We start from the raw sequence: 14758 nt of genomic DNA, 5'->3' as shown, positions 1-14758 counted from the left end.
AATAATGAATAATTTATAGAGGCTTGTCATTCCAAATGCAGGAGAGAGACGTTTTACCATTTCAGATGGGTCTATATATTACCTTTTCACCTCTCCTGACCTCGTTCATTCTGTGTCTCTCTCTTGGAATCTGTTTCTTATTAACTGTCTGCTTAGAGAGCATCACGTCTTTCTGAATACACTGAGGAATAGAAAGGTTCCTCTTTAATGTGCTGAATTAGATCATTTCTTCCTAACTGCCTTTTGTTTGAAATGAATATTTAAACACCTCCCATGTAGTTAAAAATAAAGGAAGTTCTGCTGACTGTACTAGTTCCACTGGCGGATTATTTCACATTGTCCCCATGTTATAAATGAAATAATCTGCCAGTGGAACGAGTATGTTTTCATCAATATTAAGGAATTATTAACTTAAAACAAGCTCCTATTTATTGTGCTTGTAGCTTAGCAGTCTTGTTTCAAGTGTACCAGGATATTTTTGCACTAGAAACTAGACCAAAAATATTTGGTAAGATTTTGTGTTTTTGCAGTGAAAAGGTTTGAGGGGTGAAGATTCAAATCTAACGGCAAGTAGATTTGACTTTGACAAACCAGTTTGTTAAATAATCAGCATGTGATACTTTACCTGTACATCAGGGCTTATTAATTCCTAAAAGAGCTGGTTGATGTGATGCACTTTGTTAAATCATATTCTAAAATGAAGACTTCTCTGTTTGATTTGATGGGGTGTAAATATATATTATAAATATAATATATACTTCTATTAACTTTATTAGTTCATATAAGTATTAAGGAGGAAACGCATCAAAAGCTCACCTGAATAGTTTTTCATACATCCATAACCAAAAGAGTAATTCAAGACTGGAACATATAAAAGAAACAAAAAGTTAAAATGTAATCAGAGTAGGTAAACAAAGTAAAGTTAGTGTTTAAAATGGCCTTTATAGAGACATCAGTGAAGTTCTTTTCTTTTCCAGACATCAAAGGCCAGTGCTGAGGCCACAGACCATCTTCAGAGCATGAAAATGGCCAAAGAGCGCCTGGAGCGGGACCTGGAGAGGCTGCAGAACAAGGAGGACTCCAGCGACAGCCTGCGCAGACGTCTCCGTGAGACGGAGGTACGCGTCTGCTGCTCATCTCTGTCAGGATTTATGATGGAATCATTTATTTGGCCACATAAGGAAAAAAAAAACTCTGAAAGTGTTGGATAAATAAATCTGCTGCAGGATGCCACAAAGCACAAAGAGGCCTTATGTTCCCAAGAAGACAAGTTGTTGCACCCCCTGACGAACATTTGTGCTGCGACTTTGTTGTAGCATGTCAAAACGTCTCTGTGTTTCAACAAGTGTTTGGATTTCTCCATCAGCGGATCTAATTTGCAAAAATGCACAACTAACATTTTGCATTTTATAGCACAATGTTAGTTGTGATATAAAATGACATTATGTGGTTGGAAAACACATAATACTGCCCCTTTTAAATAAAACATTCCCTCATGTTTTTGTGCATTATCTTTGTTTTTTGTTTGTGTTCTTATCTTCAGGATGGAAGGAAGACTCTCGAGAACCAAGTGAAAAGGTTGGAGATTGTTGAGCGCCGTGAGACTAAACTGAAAGACGAACTTCAGAGCAAATCCCAGCAGATTCAGCAGATGGCAGAAAAGATTCTGGTAACTCACCTTTTATCTTTTCGGCTCTTATAGAGGAGTCAGAAAAGCCACAAGCGGAATAAAAGTTTGTCGTCATTTTCTGGAGAGCAGATTCCTTAAAATTTCTTCTTTGGAACTATAAGTGACATGCTAAATATCGCTTTCTAGTTCTGGCATAAAATTTAAATAGTCTCAACAATGAAATGTTGAGACTATTTACTCTCTCAACAGTAAATAGTAATAGGTTCTTAAGTCTTAAAATCTGACTTAAGAAAAGTCAGAGGTTATAAAGTTTTCTCTTTCTTCATGACTGAAAATCAAAAGATTCAGTAAAAATCCTTCAGGTTATTGGTGCAAGAATATCTTTAAACAAAACTTTAAAAGTTGCAGCATGTCTCATTTGCTATGTTATGTAACAGGTTTTCAATTCACACCACAGAATAATAAAAAATAATTTAAAAGAAGCTCTCATTTGCTCATCTATAATGTTAGTAAATCATTCATACATGTATTTTGTCTCTGCAGGAACCTAAGCAGCCTTTATCTTGTCACTACTATTATTATTTGTCTGTGAGAGAGCAGATAGTGTCACACAGCTCTGCAGGTCAACAGTGTTTCACTCTTTATAAAAACACAATTGATTAAAGAGTTGACATTTTAGACCATTTAGCATCTTATGTTAGCATTTAGCACCATTAACATAATTATACTGCTAACCTAATTAGCGTGGTTAACATTACAAACTGTAAACAGTCTCTGTGTGTTTAATCAGTAGAGCCTTACATTTTCTGTGAAGGTTCTTTCTACAAGGTTCTTAACATTTTTGAGCTTCTTCTCACTTTTTATTTTTCTTTTGACAGCCTTACTGAAACTTTCCTTTGTTGCAATTTTCACACCAAAGTGTTGCTGTTAGCAACCTGTTAGCACTTAGGTTTGGTGCAAAAAAATCAGTCTGCTGGTCACTAATCAAGGCCGGTCAATAATAAAAATCTTCGTGTTCCAGTCACCATCTAGCTACAGCAAGGTGGTCTGTGCTCTTCATAAGACCAATAAAGAATCCATCAAAAAGAAAAGGAGTCCATGTTTTGATAAAGAGGTTTTATGAGCTTCCTTTCTTTCTCATTTGACAAACCGAGAGCCAGCATACAGTTATGAATAATGTCTCCTGTCAACAATGCTTTATGAAAGCTGCTGCCAAAGGTGGTGCAAAGAAAACCTGTCCATGTTCATTTTGAAAGATGACTTCCTTCAGATTTCTAAATTCATAAGAAATTCCTGGCACAAGAAGTGTATAGAATATTTTCAACAATTAAAAGCTGCCATAATTAGTCTGTATAAAACCCAATTCACTGGGTTAGTTTATTGTTGCCTTTTGCTGCTTTTACCCTCCGATCGTCACTTGTTTGTGTTTTCGTGTAGGAGTTGGAGGAGAATCTGCGAGAGACCCAGTCGACTGCCCAACGGCTGGAAACCCATCTGAAACAGAAGGAAAAGCTCTATGAAGACAAAATAAAGGTTTGGTCACCAAATACATCAAATCACATCCCACAGGCATATCGACATTCACTTTCAGGATGTGAGAAGTTTACTAACACTTATCATCAGCATTGATGTAGAATTATTTTGAGATTTTAACAATACATTTAAAATGTTTTTCATTAGGTGGAATAATCATACAGCATACAACTTCAATGACTTGCACTGCAAAACATAACCCTCTCAAAACAAGTTGAAAAATTAAAAAACTTATTGACCCTAATCTAGTTTTTTAAAATGATGAATGTTGGTACACCTCTCACTGTTACTGTATATTTATTGTCCATGTTTTGGCTCAGTCAGCTGTGCTTTATGCTTGGAAAATCTACACTATGTCATCTTCACACCGTTCTCTGTGCCGCTAAGTGACATCCTGGTTGTGGTTCTGTGGGCCGGCTGGCATTGAACAGGTGCTGGAGGCTCAGATGAAGGCGGACATGGCTGATAAGGAGATGCTGGAGTCCAGTCAGAGCAAATATGAGGAGGAGGTGCAGGAGAAGTGCAGCATCATCAGTGAACAGAAGGCGGTAAGAACTGACCAGCTTGGCAACAGCGCAGATCTCAGGCTTATTTTAACGTTGATCATACTGACACATATTTTACATTTGGAAAAAAAAATCTTGTTGCACAACACAAAAAAGGAGCCTGAAACAAATTTGACCTAAATGCAACATATGCAGAAGTTTCTAAATGTCAAATTGAAACATGTTGGATTTTTTTTGTTCAGACCATTAATGCGATGGACTCAAAGATGAACAGCCTGGAGCAGAGAATTGCAGAGCTGTCAGAGGCTAATAAACTGGCAGCTAACAGCAGCATCTACACCCAGAAAAATATGTAAGCTTCCACATAAAAACACGTCTTCCACCTAAATTATCAAACATCTCACAGATCTTCCTTTATCAAAGTGTAGGCCGCAGCTTTTCATGCCATTTTTCTTTAAAGAGTGAAGGAAGCTTGTGCACAGCCTTTAATAAATCATATCCAGCAGCTACTGCGACTGATTTAGATTGTGCCTCTGCTGCATAAACTTCTGTCAAAGCGCTTGCTCAGATCAATGTGTGATCGCATCAGGAAAGCCCAGGAAGAGATGATCTCGGAGCTTCGGCAGCAGAAGTTTTACCTGGAGTCTCAGGCCGGGAAGTTGGAAGCCCAGAACGCCAAACTGGAGGAGCATCTGGAGAAAATGAGTCAGCAGGAGCAGAGCAACAAGAGCCGCGTGCTGGAACTGGAGACTAGGCTCCGGGAGGTGAGAAGATATTTAGGGGGAGTCAAATGTGAAGCTGTTTTATTTAGCAGACATTTTCTCTCTCTCCTTTTTTTTCATGTCCTTGATAAGTAGATGTAGTATTGAACTTTATGTCTTTCAGTCTGGCTAGTTATTTTACAGTATTTCTTCTGTGATTTTGAGTTTAAGTAAAAGGGAAATTTAAAGGGCCAGTATTATGTAAAACTGACTTTTTTGAGCTTTACATCATGTTGCAATGTTATTCCCTCATCAAAAATATACCTGGATTGTTGCCTTGATTCTTTCATGTATGATTGAAAAATCCTTGAATCTCCCATGGCAACCATTCAGCTGTGCAAACTCATGGTGGGACCTAGCCCCGCCTTCAAGGTGGAGCTCCTCATCAGATCTGCAGATTCCAAGCTATCAAGCTTCCACCTCAAAGAGCATCCCTCCCATTGCTCCCCCACTCAGTTCCTCCAGACTAGCCAGCATAAAATAGCAAACACTATGGAACTGTACATCAGCTGAGCTCATTATAGGAGCTAGTGATTAGTAGCTCTTCTATAAATGAAACATCTGTTTAAATGAAACACCTGTTTTATTTATACCAGTGCTAAAAACATTGTTTACAGGATTTATAGAAGTACCATGTTGTGATGGCTTCTTGAAGGTAGAGCTTCAGAAAGAGCAGAAGTTTTTAAAGAGACAGAGGCCCAATTTAAAGGAGTTAAATTGCAAAGACATATTTGATATGTACATCTTTTTATAACAACTGAATTTAACATAGTTACTTGGTTCTGCTATAAATACCACCATGTGCCTTGAAAATACATAAAACTGCCCCGTTAAGTAAACTTCATGCACTGTCCTTTCAAATTGCAAAGTTGAGCTTCCATTTGTGTCAATCTGCTTCTGAATAGAAACATGCCTGTGTTATTGCATCATCTTAGCACTCCATGACTTTAACTTTTACATTTATTAGTATCATTTCTGATGTTAGTAAGCATCTGGTGTACAGCAGTTGCTGTAAATGTAGCTCATTAAAACGAGAGCTACTGTGTTCTTTTACAGGAAATTATCTCACTTAGCAAGAAAATATTTAAACAATTTTTGAATTTCCTGTTCAATCAACCAGATTTTTTTTTCTTTTAACCCTTGAGCAAGGATGAGAAGGACCAGTTGGACTTTTCTAGCTCATATCTGATGACTGGTTATATAAAGCTCTGACCTGACAAGAGCCATTTAATACCAAATCTGATCTTTTTGTTCTCGTCTTCTGATCATCACTTGTGTAGGTGCCAGGGAATATAAAATAGAGAGTAACTCTGAGTTTTATTATTATTCGACAGCTACAAGCAAGTTATAAAAATAGTGATAGAAAAAATAATCAGAGTTCCAATGTGTAACTGTCCTTAGCATTTTATGGTAGCAGTTAGCATAGCCAGGATTAGCTAGACAATGCTAGCTTGATTTTTGAGAAGTTTGAGATCTTTATCCTAGGTCTGAAGTTTACAAAATATTACTAACTTTTTCCAAATTCAGTCAGTGCCTATAGACAGAAGCTGAACGCTCCAAAGACTTAGAGAAACATTGCTGTAATATGTTTAGCCTTCCTGCTAACTGCTAAAATCTATCTCCCTGTAGCAGTCACACTTGTTTCAAATTATAACTTTCATGCTTCCTCAGACTTTATTTTTTAAGATGGCTAACTTTGAGTTAAACATCCTGTAGTAACTTTGACATCAAAGACTATTGTAGGAAGAACTTGTTGGTGTTTAGGTATACCCTGTTGAAAAAATTATTACTGGCCTTTACTGATTAGGGCCAGTCAAGCTAAAAATATGCTAATTCCAGTCACCAGCAGATTGTTCAGTGCATCTCTAGCTTTTTAATTATATTTTAAATATCTACTAATCAGTGAGTTTAAGTTACTTTAACTCACCAGCTTTGCTGCTGTTCAGTGGCGCTCCCAAAGGGGGATCAGGAAGGCCATGGCCCCCTCTTGAAAAATGGTGCCTCACCCCAGAAAATCATGTTCAGGTCATAGGAAGGCATACAGAGCTGTCTTCTTGACTCAAAAAATTCATGTAAATCCAATAAATAAGTAAATGAATGTACATATAAAAAATGTTTTTATATTGACACATTTGTTATTTTATTTTTAGTCTCTGCCCACCTAAATTTTTTTCTGATCATGTCTGGCCATGAAAATTTTCTAGAGATCCCTGTGGAAAGCTTTGAGATGTCAACATGCCTCTGACTTTCTGCCTGCAGCTGTAAATGAGGGGATTCATTTTCTCATGTAGATCGGACTGGAGAACGAGGAGCAAAAGTTGGAAATTAAGCGCCAGGTGACAGAGTTGACCCTGTCGCTGCAAGACCGGGAATCTCAAATTACCAACCTTCAGGCGGCTCGCCACGCTCTGGAGAGCCAACTGCAGCAGGCCAAGACCGAGCTGGAGGAGACCACTGCAGAGGCTGAGGAGGAGATCACTGTTCTCAGAGTAAGGACGGCAGAAAGCAAAGAAGCATCATTCTCTAAGCTTTGGTGTCATGTCATTTTGATAGTGACGTCTCCCTGTCTCTCTTGCCATGTTTTGTAGGCACACAGAGATGAGATACAACGCAAGTACGATGCCTTGAGAGACAGCTGTGCAGTGAGTTGCTCCTTTTTTATTTTTTCCTGCTATTTCATTGCTTCTTGTTATTGACAGCTTTCCTTCCCTGAACACCTCCTGAATCATCACACACAACTTAAATAGCCTGTTTGTGTCAATGCAGCTCTTGCACCTCTTTTCTTTATAATATATTCCTTCTCAATAACATACTGAAATAATCTAACTTTGCGGAAACCTTTCAGTATTCTGCTAATGTCGCAAAAATACAATTTTACGATTGCAGTGTTTCTTTTCAATAAGAAACCAATTAAAATTACACGGGAGTAATTAAAAAACATGCCACGCCTCCAACTACTTCCTGTCTTCTTCTTCTTCGTGATTTGCACCAGTGGCAACATCTCCATGTTAATTATGGGACTCGTGTGATGTAAAAAAAAAAAAAAAAAAGTTTCCATTCCAGTTATATAAAATACAGCCAAAAAAATAACCTCTTCCTTGCGGCAAAACTTTTAATCAAAAACCTTTTTTTTTTTTTTTCAAAATTGGTGTTTCCATTAAGCAAATTTACTTTTGAAATGTCAAATTTGCAATAATATATTCAATGGAAATGCAGCTGGTGATGAACCTTTTTGGCAGTAATAAAATTAAGTGCAAACATTTAAATTGTGTTATGAATTCATTGTTTTTCAGGGCAACACAAAATCACTGTTAAAATAAATTGTTCATTTATTCATTGTTATTCCAAATGCTTTTTTTAAATAGATTAATTCTCAAGTTTATTAATTGCTCTAGTGAAAGTATTGAGTATATTATCAAGATTAACTGTGAAATGATAGAAATGTGATAACCAATGATTCTTCATCTTCAGTTCTGAACTGCAAATATCAATTTCAGCTCATTCAGATTTCTCTTAATCAACTTTAATTTTTTTTCTAGCCCTTCTGCTTTGTGCAGATATAGTCTTTAATTTTAGGAGCAGAAGCCACACTGTTTGTCCACTCTCAGCAAAATACGACTTAATATAATTTTCAAAACCAAAAGAATCACAGGGTTGACGTTTGAAGCCATTTTTAGCATATTATGCTAGTGATTAGCATGGTTAGCTTCACTGATGTTAAACTAACTGCAAAACATTACCTAAAGATGAACCACATCATACCTTAACTATGAGTTTTGCAGAAGTTTGCTAATATTTCTAAATGAGGCTGAAAGCTCAAAAAGATCAAACAGAGCAGCTTTTTTGTTACGTGTACCGACTTCCTGTTAGCAGACTTCCTGTTAGCAGACTTCCTGTTAACCCTCAGAGGAACCACTGCTGTATTTCAGCTGCCATGTATTCTTACATGGGGTTGCATGATGTCAGAAAGCATCTCATTTCAGTGTTGTTGGTGAATATTGTGATTATATTTTCCTGGCTTTTTTCTATTTTTTGTTCTTTATCTGTTTGAATTATTTGAGGTTGAGCATCTCATCTACTAAAAATATCTGGTGTGCATCAAGGGCTACCCATTAGTCCAATTATATTGGAATTAATTTCACTTGAAATATGATATGCTACCAAATATTTAATCTAAACAATTATTTGAGCTTATGAAATGGCACAGGCAGCAGCTATACTCGAACACCTTATCCTTTTTCTGACTTTGCTTTTAAACATCCTGAAATAATATAACTTTGAAATGAAAGTATTAGTTGTGAAAAGAATAGTTTAATCCAGCCATTATTGTTTGACATCTTTATTATTATTAGTGATTATATATCGAATTTATAATGTTGAGTATGTTACCTACAGCTACCGTTTTTAGGTGGTTAGAAATTAGCCAAATCTTTAGCTTTGATCTGTTTTCTGCTCGGTGAAATGTTACTTTTATTGTTCATTGTGGTGAAAAAGGGTGAAGCCAACTTATTACTCAATAGATGTTGTTTAAGTATCTATAGATTCTTGCACTAATACCATCAGCATCTCAGTCTGTTTTTATCCCATTGCCCTACTTTTGAGATCCTCCCACTAACAAACTGTTCAGATTGCAGTGTTCATAGATTCCTCTGTCCAGCAATCAGGCAACATCACTAAGTTTAGCAACACGAAGAGCTTCAGTACCTCTCAGTTTTCTGCATAGTACTAGTCTGAGAGTTACTTTGTCTGTGATGCACTTTAAAACAGCAGAATTGGAAAATAAGTGATCTTCTTTCAAAATAACAGGATCCATAAAATTATGATCTGCCAGGATTATCCAAAAGAACATTTCCTGTTTTTATTAAAGTTTTTATCACTGTTGTTTGAATATACATTCAGTACATTAGCAAAAGTATGCATATTACTTTGAACTTTTATTTTGTTATATTATTTCTACAAACGTCAGTTTATTTTAGTAACATGCTATGTGAAAGACAGACAAAAATACTGCAAAATTGTAAAATTGAGAAAAAAAAGAATTTTTAAAAATCTCTTCACATGTAGAAATCTGAAAAGTGTGTCATTTACTGTGATACCTAAAAACTAAAGCCAACACAGCAAATGCTTTTAGAAGATGCTTAAATAGTTCATAGGGTCCAACTAGGTGTTTTTTAATGTCAGTATAAATCCAGCTTGTTTATTAAAGAACAAACTGCATCATGAGTGCAGCAAACTGGTCAGTGAGAAAGTTGTTGAAAAGTTTTAAAAAGCTTAATATAAGCTTTCAGCTTCTCATGGAGAATTGTTCAATCCATCATCTGAAAATAGAGTATGACACAACTACCAAAACATGGCTGTTCACCTAAACTGGCACTGGAAACAAAGAGAGCAGTAGTGAGACAACTATTAGTCCTGAACTCCACACATGTGGACTTTCTGAAAGACAGCCATAAATTGTCCTGCAGTTTCCAGCAGCCATACAAGAGACAAGAGCAAACATGTGTAAAAGGTGCTTTGGCTTCATCAGATCAAAAATGAACATTTTGTCCCCAAAACACAAATGTTGTTTACTAGCTAGAGCTGGCCCAAGGCACAAGCAAACTATGCTGCTGGTTAGGACCAATCAAACATCCTGGCCTCCCATCAATGCCTGAATTTTAACACAAATCACATGATTTGACATGTTCAGATTTGATTATTGAGAATGAGATACTGCTAAGTTTCATTTTTAAATATTTTTTCTGAAATATTTTTAAAGTTTTAGAGCTGTTTTTCAGAATGAGACCACATTCAAAAGAAACTGAGTTGAAGCATACAAATTTTAAAACAATAAATGAAACGCATAAAAATAACTTTTGAACTGGCAGCTGTGCAGCCTTTTGTTCACTGCTGGGGTCTCTGCAAGCAGCGATTATCTCAGACAATAATGCATCACTGATCTGTTTGGTAACATCATATTCGCTTTGCACTCAGGGACAGTTTGTTTAAGACAAAGTTGCAGGTTGTATTCTTTATATTAAATATAACATAAAAATGTTAAGCTAAATTACTAGGAGCAAGAACATGAACACTTTCTTTGCATAAGATTCCAAGTGATGAGATTTCATTAGCACGGCTTGGATGATCCTCCAATGATATCTCCTGTTCTCATCCTGGGTGAACATTTTCAGAAGTGCTTCATATGATGGAGCCTCTCCACTGATGCTTTCACATCCTCTTCGTTGTAATTAGCACAGTTACATGAAGCATTAAGGTTAAGAAATGTTTTTGCCTGCTGATATATCCTGGTTTAATCAGCAGTTGATTTAAATACTCTGCTCCTTAAGCTCTGATAGAAATCTAGTATTACAAATAAACAGTGTCTACATTTTGATGAAAACAGGAAGCTGCTTCCACAGTAAGCATTCCTGGTGACTGAAAGCAGTCAGTAACACTTTATTTGAAGGGGTGTGCATAGGACTGACATGACACTGTCATAAACATGACATAACACCTGTCATGAACATAAAGAAGTCTTTCTGAATGTTTATGACTGTTGTCATGAAGTGTCATATGGTAAATAATGACACTTTTAATGCAAATTGCTCTAAAAGTTGCATTGAAAGTCCATTAAAAATGCCAACATTGTATTAAATTGTCATTATTTACAAAATCATGCAAAGTTGGCACTTTTAATGGACTTTTAATGCAACTTTTAAAGCAACTTTGCATTAAAAGTGTCATTATTTACAAAATGACACTTCATGACAACAGTCATAGACATTCATAAGGACTCGTTCATGTTCATGACAGATGTTATGTCATGTTTATGACAGTGTTATGTCAGTCTTATGCACACTCCTACAAATAAAATTAAAGAAATTGTAGATTAGAGACGAAATAGTAAACAAATTACATTATCACAGCTTTTTATTTGGTTGAAAGGTCTGTTGCTAACTTTTGCAACTATTAAACACAATATTGTCTGGACTCATAGTCTTGGTGCTTACATTTTCTACAAAGTAAACATTAGATTTCATCTTAAATTAAACATGGTGTTCTTGGACCACCATGTCCTGTTAGCAACATTAATGCTAAGATGAATCAAAAAGAGGACAAGAAGTTATATTCTGGGTGTGTTTACCTGGAATTCAACTTTTAAAACTTTGAGCTGCAACAGAAAATGAAAAGTAGTGAGTAAGTAAACTTAAAAAAAAACACTAGGTGCTTTATAATAAAAATTAACAAAAAATCTAGCATAACAGAAGAGTGTAAGGTAAAGACAGAACAAAGGTAGTGATGTTTTTGTGAAGTACTTTTAAAAAAACAGAACATGTAGTTCAGAGTGCCCTGTCAACATTAGTGCCCTGGTCTGTTGTCATGGAGATTGTTTTGTTTCTAGTGTGAACATGTCAGCACCTCTTTCCAACCTCGTGTAATATTGTCATCAGTGTTTCTCCACAAAGCATTATGTCTGCAAAGTGTAACGGTACAGTTAGTTGACAGGAAATGGAACAGGATCTCTCACGGTATCCGTTTCTCCACAACGTTGGCAGATTGGGCTGGTTTGTTTGATCCACTCTCTCCACTCGACTGATAAAGACTTGTATCTTTACCAGCCTGAACAATGTGACAGCAAATCTGATGGCTAGTTTGCAAGTTCATCAGTCTTTCTTCAGCTGTGTTTACATTCCACTGGCTGAATAGTGTTTGCAGTGTGACGTGTACTGGATAATGCAGCTTCTTCATTGTTGAAAAAGAATTTAGATAATGTGATAAATTACACACCCTAATTTCACACTGCACTTTTCACAGCTGATCAACCCACTTAAACAATGTAATGCAGTTACAAAAGTTGCTAGCTAACAGAGCAGAGCATGTTGCTTCATGTACATGTGATGCAGCACAGTCGAAAAAGATCGCAGAGGTGAGATGCAATGTCTATGTTTCCATTACAAATGTGTGGAAAACTTTGTCAATAATGTCGATAAAACACAATTTCACAATTGCGGTGTTTCCAATAACAAAGAAACACAATTAAAATCACATACAAATAATCTTATGTAGGCAAAAAGTCTACATAAGACTTGTAGCACTTTGCATCAGCAGAAGAAAACAGGCCGTGCCATCGTCCTCCTGCCACTTCCTGTTGTCTTCTTTGTTGTGATACCCATTGCGGTTTTGCAAAATAAACAAATTTCGATATGACCAAAAAAACACACCTCATCCAAGGACCAAAGAGATTTTTTCAGAACTGTTGTGTTTCCATTAAGCACGTTTATCTTTGAAATGTCAAATTGTGCAATTACATGGTGAATGGAAACGCAGGTCAACATGTGCTGCTGCTACAAAGATACAGAGTGATGTGTTTCAAGGATTTCAAGCTTTCAGATCACATCTTTTTCTCCCGCTGGTTCATTTTGATCCTGAATAGTCTGTCTGCTTTCCCACTTTGAGAAAACAGTTTTTCATCTGCTCCAGAGTTCAGACGAAAGAAGGAAACAAACTCTGGTCCATTTAAAGCAGACCAAGCGGCTCTGGAGACACACCCTTAGATATTCTGAGTCATAAATAAATTTGCCATCTGAGAGCAGAATGCTCTGTAGAGAACACATGAAACTGTGAAGAAAGAATTTTAATCTCTTATATATTATTAACGGGAGGCCAGAACTTTACAGAAGCAACATGATTTTTCCATTAACCTTTTGTCTAAGGTTGCCACATTTCAAGTGGAAAAGTAAAAGCAGGGCTGTCACTACATTTACTGAGCAGACAGCAAACTCCTGCAGCACTTTGCATCAGCACAAGTTATATAAAAAAAAGATGGTCGCAAGAAGTATTGAAATTCATATTTAGTATTTTAAGTGCTTTTTAAATTTGATTATTTAACATTATAAAAAACTAAAAAACAAATGGTAATAGGACATAATAAGAATAATAGTAATAGGAAATTCAGATGATGGATGTAAATATGCAGATTCACACAAAGGTAAAATATAACAATAAATATAAGAAACTTAAGACTGTACTGTACATTTATCATTAATCAAAGGCAGCTACAAACACGTGGGTTTTTAGCCTTGATTTAAAGGAGCTCGGTGTTTTCAGCTGTTTTGTAGTTTTCTAGAAGTTTGTTCTGGATTTGCGGAGTAAGTGTACGTTTATTCAGTTTTCATACATTGTTAAATGTAAGTAGAGTTTCCATCATTGTGTTATTAACCTGTCTTTATGTATTTGTCCATATTTAGAGTATTTAAAATGAATTACACAATGTATTTATCAATTAAAGGGTTATTCTGTATTTTAGGAATAAGTGGCAGCCCAGCTCTAATCAGATTGCTCACATTTTGGATCAGTTGAAAGTGTCTTTCTGAACTTTTTCAAATCATCCAGACCTTAAGGAAAGACAAGGACATGTTATAGTCATATACAAGAAATCTGTCAAAACCTCGTCGGTTCAGAATAAAGACTCCATTTTGAGTTTGGCAATAGATTACTTATCAATTCCCTGCTTAGTCATACTCAGAGGAAGGCAAAGATCTATCGGCATTTTGCAGCTTCAGCTCACAGTAAATGTTAATTACAATCAAGGAAACTGACACCCACAGCTTCCACAAATAGAATCGAGCCATTTGCATTCAACAGCGTTGAGGAAGTAAATCTCTCAATGCAATTTACTGCAGTTCTGAAAGTTGCTCAATTGATTTGATTGCCAGTTGAGTTGAGTAAATATAGATGCATGACAGATCACCCCTGCAGCCCTCACACAGTTTATCTCGCGCCCCGCCTTTTGGATTCAGTGGATGTTGTCAGTCCCCTTCCATTCCTTAGAGGAGCTGACGCACTGAGTCAGTGCTGAGCAGACAGCTAATTTATGTACTTAAAAGCTCTGCTTCTTTCTTCTGCCTCCTTGAAGTTCTGCATGGTTTACATGTTCCTGTTAGAGCCGAGAGCAAAAGGCTTTTAGCTTGGAGCCTCATCAGTCTTACCCTCATTTCTCCTGCCATAGCAGCTTGTGAATATCTGATGGAGAAAATGGACCTTATGCTAATGAAACGATTGGCCCACTTCTACTTCTGAATACCTGGACTAAATAAGCAAGATATCTTGCTAAAATGATGAATGCATTATATCACTATCCTAATGTGCTTCATGTAACACTGGAGTCTAATTGTTGGGGGGTAAAGCTGCAGTATGTAACTTTTATTTAAAATAATGTTTTTTACATGACATTAAAACTGTCACCATGTCGTGACAGTATAACATGAGACAGATAAAATATGAAAAAATCAAGTTCCTCCAACTCCTCTCTGGAAACTGTTTTTTTTTTTTTTTACTGTGGTGAAAAA

General features: G+C 36.3%; 1 protein-coding gene across 1 annotated transcript in view; it reads left to right on the top strand.

Moving 5' to 3' along the window:
- Nucleotides 1-14758, top strand: part of citb (citron rho-interacting serine/threonine kinase b) — a 62104-nt gene that overhangs the window by 19739 nt on the left and 27607 nt on the right. Inside the window, exons 8-15 of the mRNA XM_088008465.1 lie at nucleotides 978-1118; nucleotides 1544-1669; nucleotides 3068-3163; nucleotides 3595-3711; nucleotides 3912-4021; nucleotides 4259-4433; nucleotides 6722-6919; nucleotides 7019-7072. Of these exons, the coding sequence (XP_087864591.1) occupies nucleotides 978-1118; nucleotides 1544-1669; nucleotides 3068-3163; nucleotides 3595-3711; nucleotides 3912-4021; nucleotides 4259-4433; nucleotides 6722-6919; nucleotides 7019-7072 (1017 nt within the window). The remainder of the gene's footprint in view (nucleotides 1-977; nucleotides 1119-1543; nucleotides 1670-3067; nucleotides 3164-3594; nucleotides 3712-3911; nucleotides 4022-4258; nucleotides 4434-6721; nucleotides 6920-7018; nucleotides 7073-14758) is intronic.

The sequence above is a fragment of the Poecilia mexicana genome, unplaced genomic scaffold, assembly GCF_051168715.1.
Source record: "Poecilia mexicana isolate PSO_F unplaced genomic scaffold, ASM5116871v1 scaffold_9, whole genome shotgun sequence".
NCBI lineage: Eukaryota > Metazoa > Chordata > Actinopteri > Cyprinodontiformes > Poeciliidae > Poecilia > Poecilia mexicana.
This window is presented reverse-complemented; position numbering and strand designations above follow the sequence as displayed.